The 27,413-nt window shown below is 43.7% G+C and overlaps 1 protein-coding gene across 3 annotated transcripts in view; it reads right to left on the reverse strand.

The window, feature by feature from the left end:
- cica (capicua transcriptional repressor a) overlaps positions 1-26,857 on the reverse strand; it is a 41,144-nt gene extending 14,287 nt beyond the window's left edge. For 2 of the 3 annotated variants that reach the window (XM_039819812.1, XM_039819811.1), the window contains exons 1-12: positions 26,667-26,857; positions 19,395-23,149; positions 18,175-18,442; positions 9,947-10,078; positions 8,596-8,749; positions 4,941-5,040; positions 4,646-4,828; positions 4,267-4,393; positions 3,675-3,847; positions 2,114-2,246; positions 1,651-1,733; positions 323-1,181 (exon numbers count right to left, since the gene is read on the reverse strand). In XM_039819812.1, coding sequence (XP_039675746.1) covers positions 323-1,181; positions 1,651-1,733; positions 2,114-2,246; positions 3,675-3,847; positions 4,267-4,393; positions 4,646-4,828; positions 4,941-5,040; positions 8,596-8,749; positions 9,947-10,078; positions 18,175-18,442; positions 19,395-22,934 — 5,752 coding nt within the window. In that variant the 5' untranslated portion in view covers positions 22,935-23,149; positions 26,667-26,857. The remainder of the gene's footprint in view (positions 1-322; positions 1,182-1,650; positions 1,734-2,113; positions 2,247-3,674; positions 3,848-4,266; positions 4,394-4,645; positions 4,829-4,940; positions 5,041-8,595; positions 8,750-9,946; positions 10,079-18,174; positions 18,443-19,394; positions 23,150-26,666) is intronic. The other variant, XM_039819813.1, reaches the window with a different exon arrangement.
- Positions 26,858-27,413: the final 556 nt, after the last annotated feature.

Below are 27,413 nucleotides of genomic sequence, written 5' to 3' on the forward strand. Positions count from 1 at the left end.
ATAACAAAGTGGAACACTGTTCTGTTGCTTCAGACTCTTATGAATAGAGAGTGATTAAGGCTTGGGTGGGCGGTGGGCGCTCATACTCATGTCAACAGCGTTTTTCCTGTCAATCATTCATCTCCTGTTTATGTAAGACAATCAAATCTATTTTCAGAGCTTCCTGTGGAGATGATTAATAAGAAAGAAGGGAACTAAAGCAAAAAAGAAAAATGAAAGAAATTTTTTTATTTTTTCAGTTTTCAGTGGACCAGTGAAATCACTAAGACGAAACTCTGATTTGTTCTTTTTTTTGTCAGCCAATCGTTGCTCTCTGTCTCACCTCTGGTTCCGGGGCTGACTGATGCAACTCTGATTCCCGCCCCTGAGTGCATGCCATTGGCCAGGGCGGCATTGGAGGGCAGGGAGAGAATTTGCTGCTGGGTGAGTTGAGGGGAGGAAGGGCTCTCAGTAGGCAGGACGAACTGGACCTGCGCTAGCGGCTTGGGGAAGCCGGGAGGTGTGAGAGATGAGATGGCGGCAGTGGGGTGGAGCTGTGGCTGCAGGACAGGTAGGGGGGTTTGTGCGTGCGGCTGTGGGGTGAGGAGCTGCACTGGTTGGACAGCGGGAAAGGACCCTCCCAGAACTAGGCTAGTGACCAGACCGCTGCCCCCCACTGGGGTTACACTGACTGGACCAGGGGAGGAGGAGGAGGAGGACAGGTACCCACCCCCTGCGGTGATTGGCAGCTGCTGAGGTCCACCTCCTCCAATCAGGAGAGTGGCTTTCTTGTCCTGAGGCAGGGAGCTGAGGGTGACGGCCCCTTCCACTGGCGTGCTGACGATGGGTTGTACTACGTTGGTCACCACAGTGGGGGCCACGCGGACGGCGCCAGCGACCTGGGTCAAACCCTGCTGGGCCAAAGCGAGGGGAGCCTGGGTGCTGGATGTTGAGCCTGTGACGGACAGAGAGGAGACACCACCTCCTCCACCTTCTCCTCCTACACCTGCTGATGTTTCTTCTCTCTTGGATCTTCCATCGCTCCCCTCCTCTCCTCCGTCTGTACCTCTCTTTCTCTTCCTCTCAGACCCCTCTTCACCACCCCCTCCTACTCCGTTCCCTTTAGCTGAGGTGGAGTTGGAGTGAGGGATGGAGGGAGGGGAAGGAGGGAGAGAGGAGCGAGTCATTGGCTGGAAGTCATGCTGGAGGGAAAAGAGAGATGGAGAGATCAAAGCTGGGAAAGTTACCACGTAAAGTTACTTAGGAACTTTCAGTAACTCTGGAAAGTCTGAGTGTTTTTAAATGCTGGAAGGAAATAAAGGAACCAGCATCGATATGATGCCTGATATGCAGAATTACACTGTTGATAAAGAAAGCAACTCTTTAGGGCTCTACACTGTAAAGCGAGCTACATTAATACTTGAGCTACCAAATCTGGTACCTTATACTCCATTTCTTGATGCAGAGACTAAATAAACGATATAGATCAGAAACAAGTATTGCATAAAAAAGAAATAAACCAAAACAAAAATGTATGAACAGTTCCTTTGTATTGTATATCCAGTACAAAATGAGGGAAGGGGACACATGGTTGTCCAGAAAATCTAGCTCAAAGTGAAGCCCACTGTGGATATAAAATAACTCAAGTTATTTGATGAGCACTGCAGTTACCTGTCCATCTGGTTCGTCCTCATCGCTGTCCGTCACTCTCTCTTTACACTTGAGGTCAATGGAGCCTTCAGGACAGGAATCCTCTGAGGGTGGATATCAGAAGTAAGTGTTTTAACATATTTCAGCAAACCCACCTTCCACTGCTCCATGGACATTATTTCATTTGCAAGCACTGCCTTCAAATCAACAGTACCCCCATCAAAAAGCCAATCATGTGCTATTGCTATATTCTAACGCTGGCAATTACAGTCAGGGGCTGAGGCTCACCAGATGACACAGTTACTTTTGTTTTTAGCTTTTAGGTGTTTTGCTGAAATTGTCATTCTGACTAAGAGACGGCTGAAGTTTAGTGTCTTTTGTTAAAGACACGCTGATCGTTGTGGGAAATGAAACTATGACTTTGTGGTTGTGCAACAGTCTCTCTAACCACCACTCGACCATCTGTGCTGATCATCTATCTCACCCATGACATCATCGTCCCCCTCTTCCTCACAGATGACCATGCGCTCTTCGTCGCTGGTCACGTCCTCGCTGGCCCCGCCCTGGTACAGGGACTGAGGTGTGGGCCGGTGGCGAAACAAACCCGCCCTGTCCTCCTGACAGAAAAGAAAAAGCACATTTTACAGTTTCACAACTTAAAAAATATGTAGGAGTAGTTGTTGCAGACACAACATTTATTTGACGGACACTGATTATAAACTCAAAACTTAAAAGAAAAGCCTAAAAGATCCCCTCAAAAATGGGGACTTACAGAATTTAAGTACAGAACTTCAGAACAACACTTCAGAAAGAAGTAGTATCACTATTATCAAAGCATGCATACGTATGAGGCTTTGCCACCAGCGTTAAATGAACGCCTTCAAAACAAAAGAGTTCACATGCAGACCTATCCCTCTGTGATTAGGAGCGAAGCAGCAAACACCACAGTGCCTTCAAAGGCACTAAAAAGTAGAAAGTGAAACCTTTGAAGTTGGAAGCTGAGCTCCTCCAGAGCTTTCAGCAGCAACAACTCAAGCCCTCACACACAGAACCAAGCGAGTCCATTTGAACTGTTTTTTTAACAGCCTGTTTTCCGTTGCAGAGTTCAACCAAAATGCATTGCAATGTGAAGGACACACGTCTGCTATATCTATAAATACACACATGCATGTTGGTGCGTAGGCGCTCACATACACACAAGCACTGGCCCTTTTAAGAATTACTTCAGTCTGCTGCTTTTATTTTCAGATTTTTTTATTTGATTTACTTTTTTCTTCTCTTTGATGCAACAAATTAGTTTAATGTTCATTGAATAATTAGATTAGATTCAACTTTATTGTCACTGTGCAGAGTACAAGTACAAAGACAATGAAATGCAGTATGCGTCCAACCTGAAGTGCAAAAAAAGCAGAAAAGTGCAATGCAATATACAAAGTATAGACAGGACAAGAAATATAGTGCAGTGTAAACAGTAGTATACAGTTGGTTTACAGGAGGTGGTTTAGAGTAATATAAATTAAATATAAATATGTGCAGTGTATTAGCAGTTCCCTTATAAGAGCAGAATAAATATGGTTATGTAATATGAACAATGTATGAACAACATGTACAGATATGTGCAATGTAGTAGCACTAACATTATAATAGTAGTAGGAATAATATAGATATATGCAGTGTTTTAACAGAATATATTATAAGAAAAAGAAAAACAGAATAAATATGGATATTCAGTATGAACCATATAGACAGATATGTACAGTATGTACAGCTATGTGCAGTGTGTTAAAAGTACCATTGTAGTGCAGAAACAGTAACATTATAAGAATAGTAAGAATAAGTGTATGGATGAATAGTATGAATAATAATAATAATAATAATAATAATAATAATAATAAAAATACTCTTGACTTGACTGAAAGCACATGATTTTAACTTTCTCTAGCTTTAAGATTAAAGTAGCTTCTGATCTCGTACAGTTTGCTTCACATTCTTAAATCTCCCGAGTCTGTTTGCTGCCTTTGAGCTACAGATTAACAACTGCCTACCTTCTCCAAGTCTCTCTCTCTCTCCCTCTGCTCCAGGGTGTGCACGGCACTCTGGGAAAAGGCTCGGGGACGGGGGTGCTGCCCCACAAACAGCCCCCCTCGACGCTCAGATCCCCCTGGCCAGCCCGAGCCTCCTCCCTTCCCCTCCAGCACCTGAGACTCCGGATGGGGATCTGGAGACGAGAGGGGAAAGACTCTGATCAAAGATATCAAAATATCACACTGTATCATGTATGAAATAGATCAATAAAACTAGTTCCATAAAATACACACCAATGCTCTGTCTAAGAACAGCAGCATATTGGGTAAGGTTTAGCAATATGCAATAACAATCAGTATAATTTTTTCTTTTTATATAATTACAGCACATTTAGTCAGACAATGGCTAAATATGGCTGAACGTATTTGAAGTGATTGCAGGATCTAAAACGGAAAATAGATTGAAAGCAGTTGAGGATTCACTGATCTAAGATGGCTTCCTTGTAAAAGGCATTTTGTACATTGGCTTGGAAATGCTAATTAACACACACACACACACACACACACACACACACACACACACACACACACACACACACACACACACACACACCTATGCTCTCTGACATGCTCCTCTCCCGTGGCTCCTTCGGCATCCCACGGCCCTCTGACAGGGACTTCCTGCGGTCCTTGTTGCACCACTTCCAGTCTGGGTGCGCTCTGAAGTGGGCCTCTTTCACCTGGAGGAAGAGGAGGAGAGGGTCTTTAACTTTCTGTCGATGCTGTTCTAGTTTCTGCAGTTCAGCCATGGTGCCTGTTTTTCATCACCTAATTCCAAACAAGCTGCTACTGCTGTTGGTGAAGCTGGATGCCTACAAGCACACAATTAAAAAGCTCACATATACTGGCTAAAGATTCACTACTCTGTTATGGCCAATAGAAGTAAACTGCAAAACAAACAGCCATTAAAGAATTTTAGAGCGTATGTTTACCTGGAAGGCCAGATCGTGGTACTGCTGCTTCTCGTTGGGCCCTAGAGCGTACCACCACTCCCCCAGGATCTTGCTCACTGTCCGGTTGTCTTGGTTGGGATGTCGCTGGTGCACCAGGGCCCGGTGGCGTTTACTGAAGATCATGAATGCATTCATGGGTCGGCGGATGTGGTCCTTCTCCCTCTGGTTGGGGTTTGAAAGAGCACACAGTGTTTAGTTTTATGTTAAGCATTAATCTGTCTCTGTTTTTCGCCTTTTTCTACTGATAGACTGTCTGTCTGCACTGCGGACTGACCTTCCTGTCTCCGTCCTTGGGCAGGGCGCTGAGGGACTGTGTGCGTCTTTTCATGGGGCCATCGGAGGGCGTCGGATCGTTGGCCACACCCGGGGAGAACCTGCATTCACACAGAGAGAAAAAGTGAAACTGTGAGTCAATAGAGACGGGAAATCAAGGGAAATCCCTCACCGTGCGGGGCTTTCAGGAAAGTGACGAGGCTAAAGGCTTGTGAAGGATTTTAGGAGGTTTTCAAGACACAATGATCCTCATGTATATCACACCTCTGTAGTTTGAAGACAAGGCTCCATAAAGTTCCACTTAATGTACAGTAAGCACTTGACCAGTATGCCATGTCAGCCAACCAGAACAATGTTTTCCCTTTGTCTGCCTGACTTTCTTTTCCTTTCATTTACCGTTAATGTAACTGACACACTTTTCTTTATCTGTTCAGCCTTGGTTGTTATCACTGCGCATGCCAACTACTGAGTATTTATTCAGTTAATTCCACAGAAACTGCTTTTTCTACTTCTACTAAATTGCACTCTTCCTGTGAGCCACTGGATCGTTTCAAGGAAAAAGCAACCAGACACAGAGTAAATAAAAAAAGAACAGATAACTGTTACAGCAGTTGGAGAAACAGTAAGCAGTATATTATAGCATTTGTATACAAATTCTTATTACATAGTGATTAGAGGTGCAAGATTCAGAAAATGTCACAATTCGATTCAATATCGATTTTTAGGCTCACGATTAAAAATCGATTTTTGATTCAAAAATGATTTTCGATTACGATTTATTTATTAAAAAAATATGAATTGATTTTTGGAATTAGAGGATACGAATTTGAATAAATTTTTTTGCACACCACTAATATTGATATAACAGTACAGATTATATTAGAGATGACACTTGCACAGAGACAAAAAGAGAACATGAATCATAAAACATAAATCAAGAAAGACCAATCATCTGATCCACTTCCTCAATTTATACGCGGTCGTTGCTGCTGCGCAATCCCATATTTGTAGGGTGTTGATGCATATGTTAAAAGAAGAATGGCTCAGTGCAGTGTGAGTGTAGTGAGTGAGGTGATGGGAGCAGAGAAGAAATTGACAGTAAAGTTGTCAGGGGGTAGTAAATGAACAGTGCTGGTTTCAGTTTGTCTTTGAATAAATGCTGAAGCTCCTCAAGGGCCAAGTAAAGTAAACAAAGCCTCCCCTGTGCTTCCCGACCACGGTCTGCAAGCTGAAGCAGGAACGTTATCTTGCTCTGTTTCCGTAAGACCAACATTTGAGGCTGTGGGCATACTCGTAGAATTGTCATGGGATGCAACCTAGGTCTGGTCTGTTTGACAAAGTAATGCAAACCATTGCCTGGTGTCCACTGTGGGTTGGTGACTGAATAGACTGAATAGAACAAAAACGCTTCAGATCAGTAATACAGAAAACAGCATGATTATAATGTTGAGTATTTGTTGGGTTTCTGTAAATTATAGTGTGGTCTAGACCTACTCCATCTGTAAAGTGTCCTGAGATAACTTCTGTTGTGATTTGACACTATAAATAATATTGAATTAAATTGAATAATGTTGAATTTATTAAATTAAAGCAGTCCTTAATTGTTTGACTCAAACGTAGCTTAACCATGTCATATGATGTGCTACTTCAGTACGCTTTAAGAACAAATATTACTGGGACCACTGCAGAAAATTACAGATGAACATTTAATATCTAGGAATTCACATTATGGACACCACTGACTATACCTGTAACAATTTGGCCACAATTTACTACATAAACCAAACACGGTGCAGCCACATACTAGGTTTCCATCCACCTAGTCCTGTTTGTATGAAACAAACAAATACAAACTGTAGAATTATAAATCTGGATTAAATCTGGATTAAAGGTTTCTTGGCACAAGTGGGAAAAAAAACTGTTTAAATTGTGAGCTTTAAAGTCCCAACTATTAGAAAAGTCTTTTGAAACTGTGAGCCGGGAGACTGCAGCGTCTGAAAACTTTCAGCTGTTAGAGGGTGAACTACAGAGCCGTGACTACATGAATCTGGCGCTTTTTTGCCTTCTTGTCTAGTTTTACAAAAGCATTTTTATTATATACAGCAAACACAGAATTCAGCTAAGATAAGGGAACACACACACACACACAGTGTCCAGGAAGGTAGGTCAGTGGTCAGTTTGGGCATTAGGAAATACCAACAAGAAAAACAATTAAGGGGTAACAGATGAGAAGTGTTAGATAACAAAATATAAATGCATTTAAAAAAATAAAATAAGTATTATGCTTATATTTGTATGCGTCTGTAAGCATTCATACAGTGTGTATTTGTAAAAGCAGCGGATAAATGGAGCTCAAATCTTGTTAAATGAGTCGCCTTTTTATTTATGCCATTAGTCTCTCCATTGAGATGTAGTTGGATAACAGGCGTAACCACTGCAACATGGAGAGATTGCTGGAGCACTTCTCTCGGTGATGGCGGCCTTTGTTAGCACGGTGACCCTGAAGCATTCAAAACCACATTACCAGCCAGACAGCCATGCAGCCCGTCTGAGTCACTCTGAAAGAGCGATAACCCAGCCAGACGCAGAGACGCAGCCTGAGACTGAGTGGAATGAACAAGCACAGGCTGTGCAACTCTTGCCAGACACACACACACACACACACACTGATGCAGCTGGTGGAAAAGTTGTTTGTTGTTTGTTTGTTTGTTTCTTTCAAATTTTAGGTGGATTTCAGTACACCTGTTTTAAGCGTAGCGTCCTTGAAAGTTTTAAAGTCTGCGATTCAAACTACACAGACAAACTGCATCTAATATAATCTACAGTAACTGTCTGTTTCTACTGAGTCATACCCGGAGTCGCAGAAAGGAAACACTATGTATAAAGTGTTTGCTCAAAATGAGTTTACATTTAAATGTAGCACAGAAACAGAAGGACAGAAGGTTAGCTTACGACAACAACAAAAAATGTGTTTCTCCATATTAAAAGTATGGAATATTGAAATATAGCTACAGAGTTTGTTTTTTTCTTTCAAACTGGATACATATAATTTGGGAAACAAAAATTAAGACTTTCGAAAAAAAGCTCCAAAAAAACCAATCAGATCAGAAATAAAAAGATTCAAATTTCAACAAATTCCTACATACGATGTTAATGAGCCGTTATCTGTGCCACAGAATAAACTGACAGAGTGACATCCCACTTTAAGAAGTCAATTGAGTTTATATGTGAATAATGCACAGATTTAAATTAACGCACTTGCATGTAAACAAAACCTGAATTGAATCAACGGTTGCCTGGCAGTTTCCTGTGTCTGACTGGTGGACTGGCCTCATTTCACAATGTGGTCAATGTGCCACAGCGCTACTCTACACCTGAATTTAAATTAAATCTTTTGTTTCTTCTGCTTCTTCCTCTTTTTCTCTTGATTCCATCTGCCATCCGTAGCCATTGCTGGACTTTGATAACCAACACAAAATGCACTGCTGAGCACTAAACTGTTATATTCTGCTATGTTAATTCAAATTTGTTTTTGTTTTTTACTTTTTATGTGCCAAAAAAGACATTTGCAGAAAACAATCTTACAATTTTAATGCAGCAAGCACCATGATAATACCAGCAGCGATGTGGATAAAAACCAGCCTCTTTGTACTTACGGGTCATCTATATCGCTCTCTGTCTCGCTGTCAGCCCCTCCCCTGTCTGTAGGAGGATTGTCATTAGTCGGGGGAGGGCATGACGGCGATCCCCTCTCTAGGTCTGGAGGGCCGGTCCGCCCGTCGCTCACCAGGGCCACACCGCAACGAGGTTCTAAAAATGAAAAGCCATTTATATGCCAGTTAGCGAAAAGCTTCATGGAAGTAATTAACAGGGCCATATGTCTGTAAACGCAGGGCTAGCCTGCATGCCGCTTGTTGATGGGCAGCTTTATTCTGGCTGTGGGAGGTGTGAGAAGCTCTGACTACATCTATGTTATAATCTGTAACAGTAGTAAGAAGAATACTAGGAACATGAAATGTTCCATCAAGGGTTTAGTGAATATATCTGTATATTACAGAAGTATTTTGTCATTAAATCAAGTAATTACCAAACCTTAGTTGACACAGCATTTCTTTCTGTTTTGTTTTTATACGAAGGCCATTATAACTTAGCCAAGAGGTTTTGCAGAATTGATTTAGATGGAAAAATACTTAGATTTTATACAGTGTGGTGGTCTCTTAAAACAAATCCCCCAAAATAAAGTCGCTTTTATCTTTGATGCTCATACATCCCAAAATAGCAAACTGTCTGTTTTCTTTTGAGATTGATAATGTGACACAGTCATGAATGGGATGCCATGATGTATTCTAAAGTGAGCTGGTTAATTTAACAGTTTAGAGCTGACATTATTGGCAACTATTTTTGACAATCAATTAGCCTTTCAGTCTATTTACAAGCAAAAAATGCCAACAATTCGCTGGTCTCTGCAATTTGAGGATTTTCTGCTTTTCTTTATCATATATTTTAGCAAATCGAATAGATTTTAGATTAATGATGGGGGCTCTGAGAAATTGTATCCACTATTTCTGATTTCTGAGACTGCATGATTAATCAATAGTTGCAGCACTGACACAACAAATAGAAAAGAACGATAAGTTAATATCCAAAATACGGCCTAATGAAGCTCTGAAGATTACTGACCGTCTCGAGAGGTCAATATTAGTCTATGAATACATTTTAGCACTCCAGGCAGCAAATAGTGTTATCAACAATGTCACTGGAACTATTTTGGCATAAACACCAACTGTGCTGATTTGCAATTCAGTCGCAACTGTTTTGGAAAACTCTGACTTGGCTGCTGGTATGTCCGACTTTGCACTTGAGTGTTTTTGGCAGAAACAATGCCCTGCATACTGTTTCCAGCAGTTATAATTATTATATTAGGAAATATGTGTTTATTAGATACAGTCATATTTTTTTGGGTACACGCTGTTGAATTCAGAGAAAGGGAGTGGGGCTATTTGCTACCTTTGCTCTGATTGACAAGCTGTTGACCATCAGCAGGCTGGGCAGCCGCTCCTGATTGGCTGGGCTCCAGGAAAGGGACGAGTGAATGCCAAGGGAACACTGGCACCGACCGAGGCTCCACATTGGTCCAAACTGTGGGAACACGAAAGGAGAGAGAGGAAAGAAAGAGAGCGAGAAAGTGAAATGTCATCATGTTTATCCATGTCAGTATCATGGACTGTAGACAGAAGGTAGTGCACTGCCCTGTGGCAGCATGTGAAACCCTACGTGATCGTCAGCCAGCGATGAGCTAAAGCGCTACTAAAAACTACACGTTCATAGAAACTGAAGACCATGAATGGAGTTGTTTATTTAGTCACCTACTCTGCCCCCTTTCCAACACGCACGCACGCACGCACGCGCACGCGCACACGCGCCTGCACACACACACGCACACGCCCGCTACGCAACACACGCCGCAGCGCTGCCGCACCACACACACACACACACACACACACACACACACACACACACACACACACAAAGACCATCCCTCAGGATAATGAGAGATGAGGGGTCATGCGGTCTGATGAGGGAACCTGTTATTTTATCCACAGAGATTTTAGACTCCAGACTACTCGCCGTCTAGACGGCTGCCGAGCTTCAGACTCTGAACTGAACTCTTTCTCCAGCGGGCACCATTTCAAGCCAAAGACTACAAAGTTTAATTTGTACACAAATCTCTATTACCGGGCCTACCAGAGGTGGAAGTACGTCGTAAGTAAAAGTAGTGTGAAATACAACGTTACAAGTACAGTCCTGCATTCAAAATGTAACTTAAAGTGGCTATATGTAACTTTCAGTTTGTGTTGATTCTAGCGACCGCTTTGGACAAAAGCGGTAGTGTTTTTACCAATCCTGCTGTCGCTCTTTTCTTTACGGTACCGTATTACCCACTGTATATTACCGAGTTAGCTTTACCGGGAGGTCATACAGTTGCAATGGATGTTTTGCTCAGACAGAAAATCATTTACAATAAAAGAGTAAGTTACAGATGCATCGTTGCATTTCCAGTGTTGCGTACGGTAACTTAGCCTACTTTGTATGTCTCGTGAGCTAAATTGGGTTTCACTGTCACTGTGTCATGAGCCAAAGCATTAGGAGTTTGTTGAAGCAACCAACGTAATAATAACTTAGATTCATATAGCGCATTTCATGAAACCCACGGACGCTTTACACAAGTAACGTTACTGGGGGACAAGGGCAAAGAAAATAGTAGGCCAACATAAACACAGACTAAAAGGAATAAAACGTCAGCGCTATATGGAAGGAGGACGTTAGGGCTGGGCGATATGGAGAAAATCAAATATCACGATATCAATACCGCAACGATATTGTAGTGTTGACTATTGGTGCTTTCACAAAATATTTTCACAATGAGATTTTTGATGAATAATCATCAGTAATATGGATATAATAACTAAGTGAGTAAAGGCAAATAATAGAACAGCTAGAACAGTCTGGTAAGTTCATAAAATGACATCACTTTACTGTAATGCAGCCTTTAAAACCAGTAAAAGACAACACTTATGCCATATTACCATATTACGATATCCAAAATATAAGACGATATCTAGTCTCATATCACGATATCGATATAATATCGATATATTGTCCAGCTCTAGAGGACGTAATTTAATGTATCGTATATTGTTTATAATTTTCCTCACTGAAAGCTCTACAACTTCTTATACTACCGCCACTATTACTGTATACCTACCATTACTACTAATACTACAACCACCACCAGTACTACTACAACCACAACTATTACTGCTGCTAACACCATCACTTCTGCATTTTTAGATATTTCTACTTTGGGAATCAGTTGAATAATTTGTGGTTTTATCAGCAGCAGTTTATTCTTGTCTGTACATTTATATATATAATCATAAAATATTATATAATAAAGATTTCAGCCTCAGTTTAACCATCCACTCCTCCCCCTAGTCTCGCACTGCCAGAACTATCTCCACAGTGCTACTCATCCCCTGACTGGCTGCAGCACTGTAATGTCCAGTTTCCGTTTCCATTAATAATTTTATAAAAAAAAGTTCCAAAACGGTCTATTTATAGCTAACCATTCGCCGGCTAATGTCTCATCTAAAGTGGAGATCCAGATACTGATGAGCTAGATAACGAAGAAAATGCAAACATATCCTGGATGTACTGTTCACACTGTTCAAGACGTTCCCTTTTGATTAGTGTCTTATGACTATTAAAGCTGTGCTCTGACCTTTGCACTCCTTACTACTTAGTGGCAGTTTATGTTGATGTGTGCCTAGGGAACTTCAGCTGAGGAAGTGAGGCTTATTCAAATGTTTTACACACCAGAAGTTACTTTCTTAAGGCGGGCAGGACCAGGATTTTAGCTGAATACTGAAAGCAGTAGAAATGCAGAAATGAGTACACATTAATATCTGTTCATTTATTTATTTCAAGTAATATCATTATCGCGATATTCAACAGCGTTATCGCATATAGCATATTTTCCTCATAGCGTGCAGCCCTGGTACTGATGATGTACTTTATTGTACAAAAGTATATATATCTTTTTTTTTTTTCCTTCTTATTGATCATCCATAGGTCAAGAGGTCTAGTTCAGAAATACTGAAAACATCCGAAAAAGGACTTTAATTAGCAAAGATTTATAACACTTCATGGATTTCATTGTAATGCATTTCAACTTGCAAACCTAAACTTCCATGTAGATTTCCATCAACTTTGAATTACTGCCGAGTCTTTGTTTTTATCTTCTTATCCTTTTTTTTTTTTTTAGTATGACTATTGATATTTATTAGGGGAGGTATCTCCATAAGCCATTCTGTGCTCCGAACCTCTCCTGCACAATGTTCAAATGTTTTCTTGAATTCTTTCTGTCTTTTTATATATGTGTATATGTGCAAATAAATAAATAAATAAAAATAAATAAATGAACTGCTGCAGCTCTTAGACTTGCTCAAGGACACATCAGCAGTACAGTCTGAACGATGCTGGATTTTTAAGGCTGATAATGATATTGATATTTAAAACATCATAAATCATCATCATCATAAACAAAGAATATTGAATCAGATCCCTTATATTTGTTTTAAAGAATTGCGACCAAGACACTTTCTTTCTTTTATAACAATCATTACATATTAATGAAAGGGTCGATCTTGGCAGCAAAGTATACCATCAAATGAATAGAAAAATAAATAAAAACATATACACAATCATTTATTTTTTTAAACTCCATACAGATCCCCCAGATATTTTCAAAAACTGCCAGCTTCCTTTAGTAATGTATGTAAGTTAGTAACACATGTTGATATACTCACAACATATCGATTCATATCACTTGGTTTGTTTAAATTTTTCCATCATGTTCTCTTGTAAAAGAAACAAGTATATTACTGCAGGGTCACTCTTTTTAGTGATAAAATCTCTTAGATATACTTACATCCAGGGTGCACAACTTTGGCCAACGAGGGATTTTTAGTTTTGTTGTCTGGCTAACCATCTCAAGAACCTCCTTCCAAAAACGTGTGCCCACATTACATTCCCACAAGCAGTGAAAGACTGTTCCTTTAGGATTACATCGGAAGCACGTATCTGGCGTATTGGGATTAAAGTGATATAGTTTTGATTTAGTGTTATATATGTTCTTAAAATCCAATTGTATATGAGATTTGTTGGCAGTGAGAGATACAGTATATAGAATGTATAGCCATATCCTTTAAGGTGCTAAACAAATCTAACTTGAGATTCTTCAAACGTTTAAAGGACCTGCTGACACCCTGAAGAGGTGAGGCATGAATATTCCAGGGAAGCACTGATAGTGGTAGGTTGTGAAAAATATCAGAGAAAGAAACACTGCGCAGACAACCATCTGTCTCTTATTGGTTTACTTGAAGCGTTAACAGGATGATTAGCAAGAGACAGCAGGGAGGGAAAAAAAATACTCCTGATGGGGTGAACAGCTGTCTTCATGCTTTAAGGTGGGAAAGTATGCTACTCTCAACTGCAGATATCCACCTGTCCTATGACTACACATTACCAACCACTTGGAGAATTTTTCAAATAATTTCTCCTGTGGGTGCAAAAGCAATAATACAGTTCCTGAGCTGTGAAACAAGATGGGACCTCACCTACATCTGAGCACTTATGTCTTCTTCACTGAAGGCTGCAGATGTACTCAAAGAGAGCACAGTAATGAAACTTGTGATTCTAATGCAGCTGCACTTGAGTTGGGCTATATTTAGGAGAGATCTCAGCCGTGGGGCCTCCACTGCCTTCTGCCTGTGTTTGTTTCTGGGCTGGCTGTGGCTCTCGGCGTTTTTAAAAATGTATGGTGGAGGAAACGTAACGCTACAGAGGCAGGTGGCTGTTAGTAGCCGTGCGAGGGATGTGAGAGAGAGAGAGAGAGAGAGAGAGAGAGAGAGAAGAGAGAGAGAGAGAGAGAGAGAGAGAGAGCGAGAGAGAGCGAGAGAGAGAGGAATAAAAGCGCGCTTCGGTAATCAGCTCAAGCCTCGACGCTTTACTGCGCTAATTCTACTGGTGGGAAAAGGGTATCCATGACAACACGCTGGCAATATGATTACTCCTTTTTCTGCTGAGAGTGATGAAACACATTCACATCACGCTGGACCTGCCCTTGATGCTCTGTCTGAGGTTGTTGATTGTCTGAAATAGCGAGATGAATGTGTGTGTGTGTGTGTGTGTGTGTGTGTGTGTGTGTGTGTGTGTGTGTGTGTGTGTGTGTGTGTGTGTGTGTGTGTGTGTGTGTGTGTGTGTGTGTGTGTGTGTTGTGGAGGAGGTGTGATTGTCCTTGTTGCTCTCTGCACTCCTGCTCTCACTCTTGCATGTCTAGACATGCCAATACTCATGCACTTTTAAAGTTTCAGTAGTGAAACACCCCTTAACTATCTCTCACACTCACACTCAACACACACACACAGAGATATGAAAAGTGACGCCCCCTGCACACGCATACTCAATAACTCTGACACAACACAAACTGAGTCACAAAAATACACACACTGAGCAGCGGGGTGGCTGCCTTTGTGACTGATATATCAAACCTTTTCTGATCTTCACGCCTCAAAGGAAAAAGGTTTTACTCTGAAGCCACCTTTACCGCCTTGAGTCCTGAAATTATAATTTAATCAGAAAAGGGTTACGAAATACTAAATATCGGTATTTAAATTTAGAATTTACAGATCCTCATGCTATAAATCGGTTACTTTTGATACTTTTCATGTTTGTTTTTTTAACAATTCTCCTGTAGCTGCAACCATGCCATGTTTCCTAAATTTACCTATTAACTGAAAAATGCACCGTCTGCTTTTTTTTTATCGTCTGTATGACTTACTGTATAACACAACCCCCCCCTTTTGTTTTTAATCAAATGTGAGTATGAACTGTGAAACTGAAAAACCAATACATTGCCAATATCGCTCTGCACTAAGACACATTCCTGTACATTTATTACACTGAGTTTTCAGATTTAGAGAGTGTTGTGCTAAAATGACACAACATGAGAAATCATGCTTTTAAAATGGAAACATATCTTCCTCTTTCCTATATTCAAAGTAACATATTTGAGTTTCGGCTGTAATATCGCAAGGTTGGCATGGAAACAAGCACACAGTATATGATTAACCCAAACACCTCTTTTTCTCAGTGGCAAATCTGATATCCAACAGAGTGCATGCAAACAAAGCTGGCTAAAATATTTTCACAACAGATTCTTTTTTATTTTTAAGATATTTTTTTGGGCATTTTAGGCCTTTATTTGACAGGACAGCTGAAGACACGAAAGGGAAGAGAGAGGGGGGAATGACACGCAGCAAAGGGCCGCAGGTCGGAGTCGAACCCTGGCCCACTGCAACCTCTATATATGGGCACCCGCTCTTCCAAGTGAGCTATCCGGGTGCCCTTCACAACAGATTTTTGCCTAAAGAGGGTGCACAAAATTGCTCATAAGGGTAACTTCACCCCCTTTAATTTCATCCTCCCCCAAACCACAATGTGCTCCTTCGGACATTTACAGTACACCTTGTAATTTAGAGAGTTAGCTGATAGTATGGTTCATAGAGATGTTGGGAAATGCCTCAGATCCTGCCTAAAATGCTGGTATCCGTGAGCATGCGAGTCTATGCAGCGATCTTATACCACGTAATTTAGCCCTGAACAAAATATATTTTAAAGTAGTTTATATATGACTGTCAAACAAGATAATAAAAGAAAGTTTATTTAAAGGTTTAAAAGTGTATCTATTGCATTCATTCTCTGTATGTATTTTTTTTATGATTTACAAAGGGTTTAACTAAGCCAGGACATACAACAATGATAGCAATATATACACGGTTTGTAGTATACAGCTGTATAAAAATCTTAATATATATATATATATATATATATATATACACATCTTTTTGTATTTTTATGACTGGTATGGGATCGGTATGCGGTACTGGCCGACACGCCCGCCGATAGGGGGGGACAAACGGGTCTGTTGTCCCGGGCCCACAGTAGGGGCAGAACTGGGCCCTCATTAAATTATGGAAGAATTAAAAATCTTTTTTTTAAATAGGCCTATTTGTGGAAAAAAATATGTAGCATAATATTTGAATTACATAAAAGCGTTTTTTTTGTTTTCTTCCTAATTGTCCTGGAAATAGTGGTCAAGAACCCCCCCACCCCCAACATAAAAATGGTTTGGCCACTGATCAAAATTTGATATTGTCACTTGATTTGAAGTTCAGTACGCTCAAAATGTCCGGTCAGCACAAGTCCGGAGCTCGGAAAAGGAAAGAAAAGAGAAGAAGAAAATAGAGGCCGTAGAGATTTTCTAAACAAATATTTAAAAAAGGTGGTGACGGGGTGAGGCTGGAACTGTCAACGTAGAGCAAGGTAAGAAACAGCGCAGCCAACGTTTCTGAGCCTTGTAACGTAACGTAACAGGCCAGCTCTAATGTTACGTCCATTAGCTTGTATAAAAGCCTGACACAACACGTTAACTTTGACAGAAACAGTTGAGTTTGGTAGCTCCATCAGTAAGGATGAGACAGAGAGAGATCCAGCTGCAGTCAGGTGACAGAGAGAGTGATGCGGGAGGGGCCCGCTGCCCCGCAACGTTGGACAGAGTCAGGCTACCGGTGAGAGAGAAGAGAGAGAGATAGAGAGAGTGATGCGGGGGGGCTCGCTGCCCTGTCGGAGAGTCTGAGCAGGATGGATCAGAGACTGATTACACACTTAATTTCAGTGAGAGATGTGAGGAGAGGAAGAGCAAGGGAAAAGGAGAGATCTGGCCGCGAGGGGGGGGCCCATCTAAGATCTCGTCCCGGGCCCAGGCAAGACTGTCAGCTGGCCTGCTGGCCGATACGCAAGTTCAGGTATGAAAATCAGTATCCGGAAGGATAAAATGGTATTGGAACATCTCTAATGATTTAAGAAGGTAATGAAGCAAATAAACACAATGTATCCTTAGAACACCAAAATCTACATGCAGGCCTGAAGCTTGGGTCAAAAATTAATGTTCATAAAATGCAAACAACTGATAACCTATTGACCTCCGCCTTTTTTTTTGTCACCGGTATAATCTGCATGAATGCAACTCATTTCCCTGTGTCCACTGTGGCTGTTTTTAAGGAAGCCAATGATAAAGCCATTGTTAACTCTGTGCTATTGGCAAAGAAAGAGCATTTCGCAGAAAACAACAGCAGCCTAAAGCAGCACAACATTTCTGACACTCTTGGTTTGTTTACTTCATTCATCATATATTAAACTTTAAAATAAAACAAATTCGTGAAAATTGAGTGCCACATACATGCCTAATAAATACCGGTATGAATAAAAAACACTCCTAAAAAAGGTCAAAAGGCACTAGGAAGGCAAATTAAGGGGACAAAAAAAAACATCCTTTGAATATGGTTTCTTTCTTACACTGCAAGCAAACAATAGTAAAGTGTATATGACTCATAGCCATAGCACTCTGATGATGCTCTGTACCTCTGTAACTCTAGAGGGATAATGAAAGCGAGAATGGCTGGGCTAGAGTACACAAGCTTCAGCCTGCACATCCCTTCCTACTTTACAGTATGGCAGAAGTGTGGCTCGGCAGACTTTGAATCTGACGTGAACAGAAGTCAAAGCCACAGAACCATGATGACATCTCATTCCCTCTCCCCGTCCTTACTCACCAGTCCCTGGCCGTCCCATGATGATTTGCTTGCGTGGAGCAGGGTGGGGCGACTCAGCTGGCAGTATGAGCGGCAGCAGGGCAGTCGGCGTGGGGTGACAGGCTACTGGCTGTGGCAGCCCCCCTCCGGAGGCATCCTGGTGTCCCTCAGGTTTCCTCTCACGCTCCCTGCCTCCAGAACCAGAGGAGGACAGGATTGAGCCTGATGAAGTGGGCACCATGGAGGGGCTGGACAATGCAGCATGGCCCACTGTGGCTGGGGTCAGTGACTGGGAGGAGACATCAAAAAAGTATTTTTAGTATTCGCAGAGAACTAAATCATAGCAAAAATATAGTAGATGTATATTTGAGAATTAAATACTTAAAAGATAGCAGCTTCTCAATCATGCATAATCCACTTTTCCGTTATTAATCCATTTGTTCAGTATGTTCCAAACACTCAGAGTCTTCACAACACAGATAATAACACTACTTTCATGTCACGCTATTGCCTTAAGTGCACAAGTGCTTTCAGAGGTTTCTGAGATCATTTTGCTGACTCTGGGTCTCCATTTGACTCTGCTTTGAATCAGAGGTGATTAGGGACAAGCTACAAACTTTTGAGGGCCACCTTTAGGGTCTATCACGATTGGTATTTGCTACTAAAAATACTACTAATAAAAACCTAGATTTTCAGTAGTATTCATTAATTCACTTTCAAGAAGTTTCTCAGTCACTGACAAAATTATATAAATTATACATCCCCAAAATAAAGATACTATTTTGCTGTACCATTGCCATACTATTAGGGCTGCTCGATTATGGAAAAAAATCATAATCCTGATTATTTTGGTCAATATTTAAATCACGATTATTTAACACGATTACCAATTGACTTTTGGAAAGATGCTGCTATTACTGATCTTAAAAAACAGATAAACAGTTAAACAAATCAACAGTGAAAACACCTTGAACTGTGAAATTTCCCTTAAAACATTTTTTTTTGATTCAGAACACAAGACATAATAACGGTTTACTTACAAAACGTAATGCAAAATAATGCATTTATGCAGTTATAATAGCGATCGTTAAAAGCTGAAATCGTAATCGCTATTACAATTTCAATCAATTGCACAGCTCTAGTAGCTATGACATAATATTGCTTAAGACTTTATCCACATGGCCCATCCCTAAACTGTACATGATTATGTGGCACATATACAAAAATAGTGACTTTCTTACCGAGCTGGAGGTGACCAGGACAAGTGTGGATGTGGGGTTGCGCAAGAGAACTGCACCGTTGGTGGTGGCCCCGTTGATGGGGACGGGGACCTGCAGACCTGGGGGAGCCGTGTGTTGGGGCTGGCTGTGCTCTCTGGACCTGCTCCTCTCTCTCCTCCCTAACGGACCATCAGAGAACTTGGGCAGAGGGACATCTGGGTTGCGGACAATGACTGGGGAATCACGTAAGGGCACAATACGGCGTGGGGAGGGTTCTTGGGGCAACGGGGAGGGAGGAGTGGGAGAGACCAGCATGGGTGGAGGCGTGGAAGCAGCGGAGGATGGTGGCCTGCTGGTGGCGCTACGAGGCCGGGGGAAGGAAAGTGAGGAGGGGGTTGTGGGCTGGCTCTGGGGGGAGAGGACTCTGAAGGCGGCATTATTGTGGCCCAGGTTTGGGTCTCCCACCAATCCTCCCCCTATGCTCACCAGCTGCTGTTGCTCAGGTTTGGTCTGGTAGTCCTGGATTGCAGGCAGTGGAGGGGGCGGGTGATTGTCGAGCTTCCTCTTGCTGGGGCTCATGGGGACTGTGAAAGTGAGATTGGTCTGAAAAGTGGGCACGATCCCCGACAGGTGGCGCTCTCGCTCAACCCCTGGTGTACCCATCTTAGTGCCGCTAAGCTGGCGATGGCGGCGTGGAGTGAGTGAGGCGGGAGCAGTGATGGGGCTGAAATTGGCAGGGCGAAAGCCAAAGAGCGGAGAGGGTGAGGGTGATGGGGTAGGGGAGAAGGGCGACTGGTTGGAGATAGGGGAGTATGAGGGTGTGCCTGAGCGGGAACTGCCCAGGGACACCAGCATGGTCGCTGCCTCACACTCATCAAAGTCGAAACGAGAGAGGTCCTGGGGCAGCAGAGAGGGAAGGACCAGGCGGGGGCGGGAGTCTCCTCCGCGGCTGCTGGCCTCGCTGCTTTCACGTGACGTCTCGTCCCAGTCGAACTCTGAGCTCGCTCTCCCACCGCTCAGTCGGAGGTCAGACGGCGTCAGGGTCCCCGTGCTGCTGGCTCCACCCCGTTCCCGGCTGCCTCCGCTGGCTTCCATCTCCTTGGTCCTCATTGAGAGGTGTCTGGAACAGTATCCTCGGCGCTGGGACTCTTTAGAGCAGCCCTCCCTGGAGCACAGCCTCCTCCACTGCTTCCCATTGAACTTCTTACGGATGCCTGTCGGCGTGCACACCACATCTCCCTTCTTGTACTTCTGCTGGGCAGCTGTCAGTGGGGTGCGGGAACGTGACGAGGACGAGGAGGTTGAACCTGATCCGGATCCACCGCCACCACCTGCTCCTCCGCTGGAAGAACCTCCTCCTGGGGCCTTCTCTACTCTGGAGGAGGATGCGGTCGAAGAGGAGATGGGAGGGAGAGGAGGGAGCTGAGAGGTGGTAATGACAGCACCAGCTGCTGCAGCTGCTGCGGTTGCTGGGTCAAGGCTTAAAAGAACAGGTGAAGGAGGGGGGTGGGGCTTCAAGGCCAGGTGGGTAGGGGGGATCCCGGAGATCCCGATGCCCCGCACCACAGACAGGTGGGGATTGAGGTAGCCAGGCGGGGGCTTAGAGACAATGTGGCGGTGTTGGGAAAGTGCCATTGGTTTTGCCCCAGGTATGATCGCCCCCACTGGGAGCATATTAAAGTGGGACACCTCCATGTCCTCTTCGGGGGTGAGTGGCATGTACTGGTGGTGTTGCTGCTGCTGCTGCTGTTGTTGTTGCTGTTGTTGCTGTTGCTGCATTGCACTGTTCTCCCGTTCTCGCTCTCTTTCCCTCTCTCTTTCCTGTATTCTCTGGAGGTCCCTCTCCCTCTCTAAGTCTTTCTCAATTTCCCACTCTCGGCCTGGGGCCAGGCTGAGGACTGACGCTGGTGTTACTGGGGAGGTAATATTGTGTCCTGATGTGGAGGAAACAGGAACCATGCCCGGGTAGGGGATTCCTCTCCCCAACACTGTCCCCACGCCGGGTGTCATCCCGCAGCTCAAACGACACACCTCCTGCTCCACGTCTATCTCCTCCCTGTCCTCCCGCTCCCTTTCCTTGTCTCTCACTCCCTCGTCTCCATCTCGTCCTCCTCCGGGCGGCAGATCCAGGTCCCAAGGTGGCAACAGAAGCCGGAGTGTTTGTCGGGAGACCCACACCGCCTGGGTACCAGCAGCTGTCCCTCTGCCATCCTCTTCCTCGTCCACGCCCTGTCTTTCCTCAGACAGGAGGACACGGTAGCGGTTGGCCACAGCAGGGTGTGTGTCCACCTGGGTCACCACACCTTGTCGATACCACTGGCCTTCGCTGCCCTCCTCATTGCCAAAAGGTACGCAGACACGGGTGCCAATAGCTATTGGATGGACACCAGGCGGCGGGGCATCTAGGATAATGTCCACCACCCCTGGGGGGCTGTCATGTCGATACGGGTAACGGCACAGTGTCTTCTCACCGTTCAGCTGCACCTCCAGGCTCCCAAAGTCACCGCTGACCTTGCGGACGACTCCAGCCCGGAACACCAACTCTGAAATCCCCCCTTCGTCCCTCCTTTCGCCCCCTCCCTCCTCGTCACTTCTTCTCCTGAGCTGGCGGGCGAGGACACGCTGATTCTTCAGCCCTTTGGCGAGGGCGTCAGACAGCGCATCGGGGAGACTGGGCGGTGCGTGCGTAGACATCTGTGTGAGGGCGTGAGGGTCGCCGACTACCTCTAGGTCAGCTGAGTGCTCGCTGGCGGTGTCCGTTGAGGAGCAGCGGGGCAGGGGACTGGGCAACACTCCCTCTGCGTCTCTCACCCCTTCACCCCCTCCAGGCCTTTCCCTGTCCCCTCCCAACGACAGGGTAGGGGGTCCTGAGGAGCCATTCTGAGGCCCTTCCCTGCCAGTGGTCCTGCTGTGGAAGTCGCCCATCAGGCTCCTGCTCTGACTGTTGCCATCAGGGTGCGAGACATAGATGTCACTTCCTGAACCTGTTGACCCGTGGTTGATGACCCCACCACTAAGAGGTAGAGGAGGGGGCGTGCTGGAGGAAGGATTGCTATGGTTACCAGTAGCAGACATGCAGTGTTCAGAGGTGTACTTCTTTTTGGGAACACGGGCCTTGAAGGTGGCTGTTTTTCGGCTGGAGGCGGGGTTTGGGCTGTTGTTGGCGCTTGGTGTACTACTGTTACTACAACTGCTACCACCACTGTCACTGTGGCTGCTGCCGCTCACTGCTAACCTCCCTGGTCTATCATCCGACGCTGTCAAAAATTTCCCAGAATCCATCACAAGTGATACCGTCCTTTCTGACAGCCCTTCTCTGTGAAGCCCCTCCACCTCTGAAGTGTCCCGCGCTCTGATTGGTTCCATCTGGGAGGACTCTGAATGTGAATTAGAAGAAAATGAAGAGGAGGGTGTTCGGTTTTGTGGAGATCTGCTTCTGTCTCTGTTCTCATCTGAGTCTCTCTTCTCCCCTCCTTCTGGGGCATCCCCCGCTCCGCGACGCTTCCCCCCTTTGGCCCGGGTGGAGGGAGGAGAGCGCCGCTGCTTTTTTATCGGCTTCATCTTTTCATCTAGCTTGCCTTTTCTCCAAACAAGTCTTGTTATTTATTTATCCCAGAGATTCTCTTTGGCGTTCCTCTCTTGCTCTACCTCTTATTTTTCTTCTTCCCCCTCCTTTCTATTCTCTCTATTTTCCTCCTCTGCCAGGGCTTCTCTCTCTCATCCTGTCTTGTCTTCGTTGTGCGACTTCGGCACTTGCCCACCTTATTCCAGAGACTCTGAAAGAAAGGGAACAGGGAGTGTGGGTTACTCATGTGGCAAACACATTCAGACATGCACAAAGCCCATTCACCGCGAAAAGATAGCTACTAACTGCACGGCTATGAGAGGAAAAGCGACTGATTGAATCAACATCTATGAAAACATTAAAGTGGCATCAAAGTAATTCAAAACAAAATCAAAGCAAAGAGGGATCACATGCATCATAAAAAATAAGACTAAACAGTTAAACATTAATTCTAAAAAAATGCATTTCCTACTAAATGATGCACCATCGTACTATAGTAGTAATGAATGTGACTCATCTACAAATTCATTACACATTAATTCATTACATAACAGGTTCTACTCACATTACACAAGGCCTGCATCCTTACCAGGCGTATATAGAAAACAGGAGGCCATATTGTAGGGTAAACACAATGTAGGCTTACAACACAGTATGGAAATAGTGAGGAGCACTTTGCAATTTGCCCAGACAAGCCTTTCTGCATGCACATACACTCTCTCACACACACACACACTCCTCCTTGGCCGGGGCAGTAGAGGCGGGGGAATTCCTTCTTCGCTCGCATACTGAAACCCTCCCTTTCTTTTTTCTCTCTCTCTCTCTCTCTCTCTCTCTCTCTCTCTCCCCCTCTTTCTCTTGCTCTCTCTTTCCCTCTCTCTGTGGCGACCTTTATCTATGTATTTCAAAGCAGAGCCAATCCGCCCTTACAAACTCCATTTCCTGTGGAAGACCATTACCTAACTTCCCGTTACTTTATTTCTCCTTCTCTCTCTTTGCTACTATTACGCTTTCATTCTTATCCCCTGCCTTCCTTCTCTCTCTGATATTGATTTCTACCTCTCATCTCTTCCTTTTTTTCTCTCCCCTCCCTCCACTTAGTCTCTCTCCTCATTCTGTGCTGCAGTCATACAGAAAAGCAGAATCGTTCCAAAAAAATTGTTATTCCACACCAGAGTCATTCAGTATCGCTCTTAATCATGCCAGAGTTGTTCAGAATATCTTCTATTCCACATCGGACTCATTCACAGTTCTGCCCCTGTTTAGAAAGTGAAGCAAATTGATTTTGCTGACTTGTTGAACGGGAGACTGTTGCCATTTAACTGGTTTGTTTGCTGTGTGGCTGATACATGCGGGACTTGCCTCAGGTCGTAGCTGCTGTGTGCTCTGCCTCATTTCTTCCAATACAACAGTCTCCACAGAGCTACGAGTGCCAGAAAGATGTTGACAACAAGTGTATAAGAGGGAGAGTCAAAACACCCCCTATATGCTCTGTCGTCGAAATTTCTCTATCCAACTGTTCTGGAACTGATATTCGCTGTCAAAATGTTCTGGATTGATGTCTACTTGTCAGTGACTGTTTGACTGTCAGTTAACTTCCATGTCTGCCTGTCTGTCCCTGTTTGTACTGTACATCCATCCTCCCACCAATCTCTTTCTCTATGTCGGCCTGTCTCTTTTCCCTTCTGCTGCCTTCCTGTTTGTCTGTGAAGGCCAGCATTCATTCAGGTCCTTAATATCTGCCACATCACATCGGCGAGAGAGAAATCCATTTTCAGACATGAGTGCCGCCTGTCTCAAGGCCACACGCACACACACACAGCAAACCTCTATGTGATGATAGTTGATAATGCACACAGAGAGCTCATAGCCATCACTTTGCTCTATGTAAATCCCTATTTAGGACAGACAGCCGTAGAGCAGCCATCATAAAATAATTTGGCAGCCAGCCTTACTTGGTCACGATATAGGCATGCTACATGTGTTTACTCAGTAGTGCACTGTGTACAACAGCTGGTGTCAGAGTCATGTACCTAATGATAACAGCTTAAAGACAAACTGACGCAACTCACGCTCCCCTCTGTGAAATATGGAGCAAGGAAGTCCATATGGGAGCTATGGTAGGCTTCCTATGTTGCATTTTCAGTTCCAAGCAGAGCACTATTTTATTTGCAGAACAACTTTAACACAAATGCATGGTAAACATGAAACATGGTTAACATGACTGTAGGCAACATTGAGCTGATATGAGTAATGTGAGGTGACAAAAACATGAACTGCTGCCTTTCTGGGTGCATAATTTAGTTTAGCTAAGCAATTGTCCAGGTTTAGGTCATGGTTTAATCACTTTTTCAACCGCAACTGGGCCACAACAAACTAATAATAGGCAAAATGCAACTAATTATCGTACCAAGTATATAATATAACATATATGTTTATGCTAGCAATAAAGAATAAAACAGCATATGCCCTCAACAAATGTTTGCAACATTGCCATACTTTAATTCACCTGGGGATACATTGTCTAGGAGTGAACTTATTTGCAGACCTTTCAGTCCCTTATAGTATGTTTAACCTCCTGTGGAGTTGCCAAATCACTATTAATAGAATATTTCATGTATTATATCTTCACCAAACTGCATGATATTTAAAAGTTTTGTAGAGAGCACCTCTGTAAGTGTACGACAGGATTACTACAGTGCATTATTGACGACAGGCCAGGGTGTATAAATATACTGATAAAGGCTAATCATAATCCAGAGTAGATAACAGCTGTTAATGTATCTACACAAGGCCTAAAGCGCAAATGCAAACTACAAAAGGTGATGTCGTCACCTCTGGTTTAGCTGGATAGTACCGTGTATGTGTCAAGCCCTCGTAGTACCGCGATTACTACCAGGTTTACTCCACAACACTCAGCAGGCCGTGGCGTGCAGCGACCAGGCCTCAACTACACACAAGGCCGCTTGGAAATCCTCAACTCACTGTCACCGGGGACATAACCGGTTTAACGGGCATATTGACCCGTAATACCATGTAATATAGCCCATATTCACCGTGCTGCATGACGGTGTGAAATGTCCCAAACAGATGAACGCGTTAACTTTGTCAATCACACACAACACACCGACAAACAGCAGACAAAGTCGGTTGTTTGTGCCCATCCGAAAGTGACAGTCGCCTGAAAATATAGCTACAGCTGCCCGAATAACTTTGTATTGACCCTCGTCGTCATTTGCATTATTGCAACCGAGATACAAGAAGGAGAAAGTACAAACTAGTCCAAGAAGAAGGCCCTCGAGCCCCTCAAAAACACATTAATTCAAACAGCCACGTTGATTCATGAAAAAGAGGAAGAAAATATGCCAACGTAAAAGAGAGGAGGTGGAATGACAAGCGAGTTTTCGAGGTTTGATACAACCCATGGAAAATAACAGTTGTTATAGGAAGTCCAACGGCAGTTATGGCGTTGAATTTATTTCTAGTGGAAAAGTTTCAAGCTCACTATGTCTATCCGCACCGCTCCCTTTTTTTCGCAGAAGACACCCAATCCGCCCTCTACTCCTCTCCGTAGGCCACCCAGATATCGGAAAATATGCTGATCAGCTCAACTGCTAATACTGTTTATGACCACAGTAAACATGAACAACGTTAGCAGCTCGGCAAAAGCACAACAAGACCCCACTGCAGTGCTGCAGGAGAAAGATTTGTGGGCAGCTTATACTCACCAGAGCTAGTATAGTACCCCAGTGTGATTTTCAGTTGAGTCCGCCGGGTGAAATAGGGCAGGGTGGCCGGTCGTCCGCAGCTGCCAATTAGCGTCCGTTCATGTTTCTCCGGCAAAGCAACTTAAAAGGAGGTAAAACTACTGCCCTGTACATTCTACACTACAGTCGCAAAATGGTGAATGAAGCCCCAAAGCCTTGACAACCAGCCCGTGCGGCCAATAGCGGAGCACGAACGCGTACAGTAACCAATAGGATTCCGCGGAATGGGAGCGGGGGCGGAGCCACGCGTCAAAGTAAATTTGATCGACGGCGCGTCGTGACCAATCACAGTGTGGGAAAACACAGAACAGCTGTTGGAAGAGCGAGTCTGCGGCGGCCAATGGGGTTCCTCGGTGGGCATGTCTACAGGCAGGCAAGCAGGACGAGCAATCTTTCCCTTCTTTCTTTCTTCTTCTTTTCATCCCCTTTTCATTTGTCTGCAAAGATGGCGTAGACAAAGGGAGAACTGCCTATCTTTTTTAAACGGGTTGGACTTATTTCAGTAAATAAAACACTGACATGACATTATCAATTTTAATATAGATCAATATATGCCCCAAGCTGTCTCATATATTATAACTTCAACCCACACTTTAATAAGAATAGTTAGCTTTCTTTAATAAGAATAGTTAGCTCTCTGTGTGCTATTAAATATATATATATATATATATTCATTATTGTCTCTTCTATGATCCATGTGAGCCACAG

This window comes from Perca fluviatilis, chromosome 13, assembly GCF_010015445.1.
Source record: "Perca fluviatilis chromosome 13, GENO_Pfluv_1.0, whole genome shotgun sequence".
NCBI classification, from domain to species: Eukaryota; Metazoa; Chordata; class Actinopteri; order Perciformes; family Percidae; genus Perca; species Perca fluviatilis.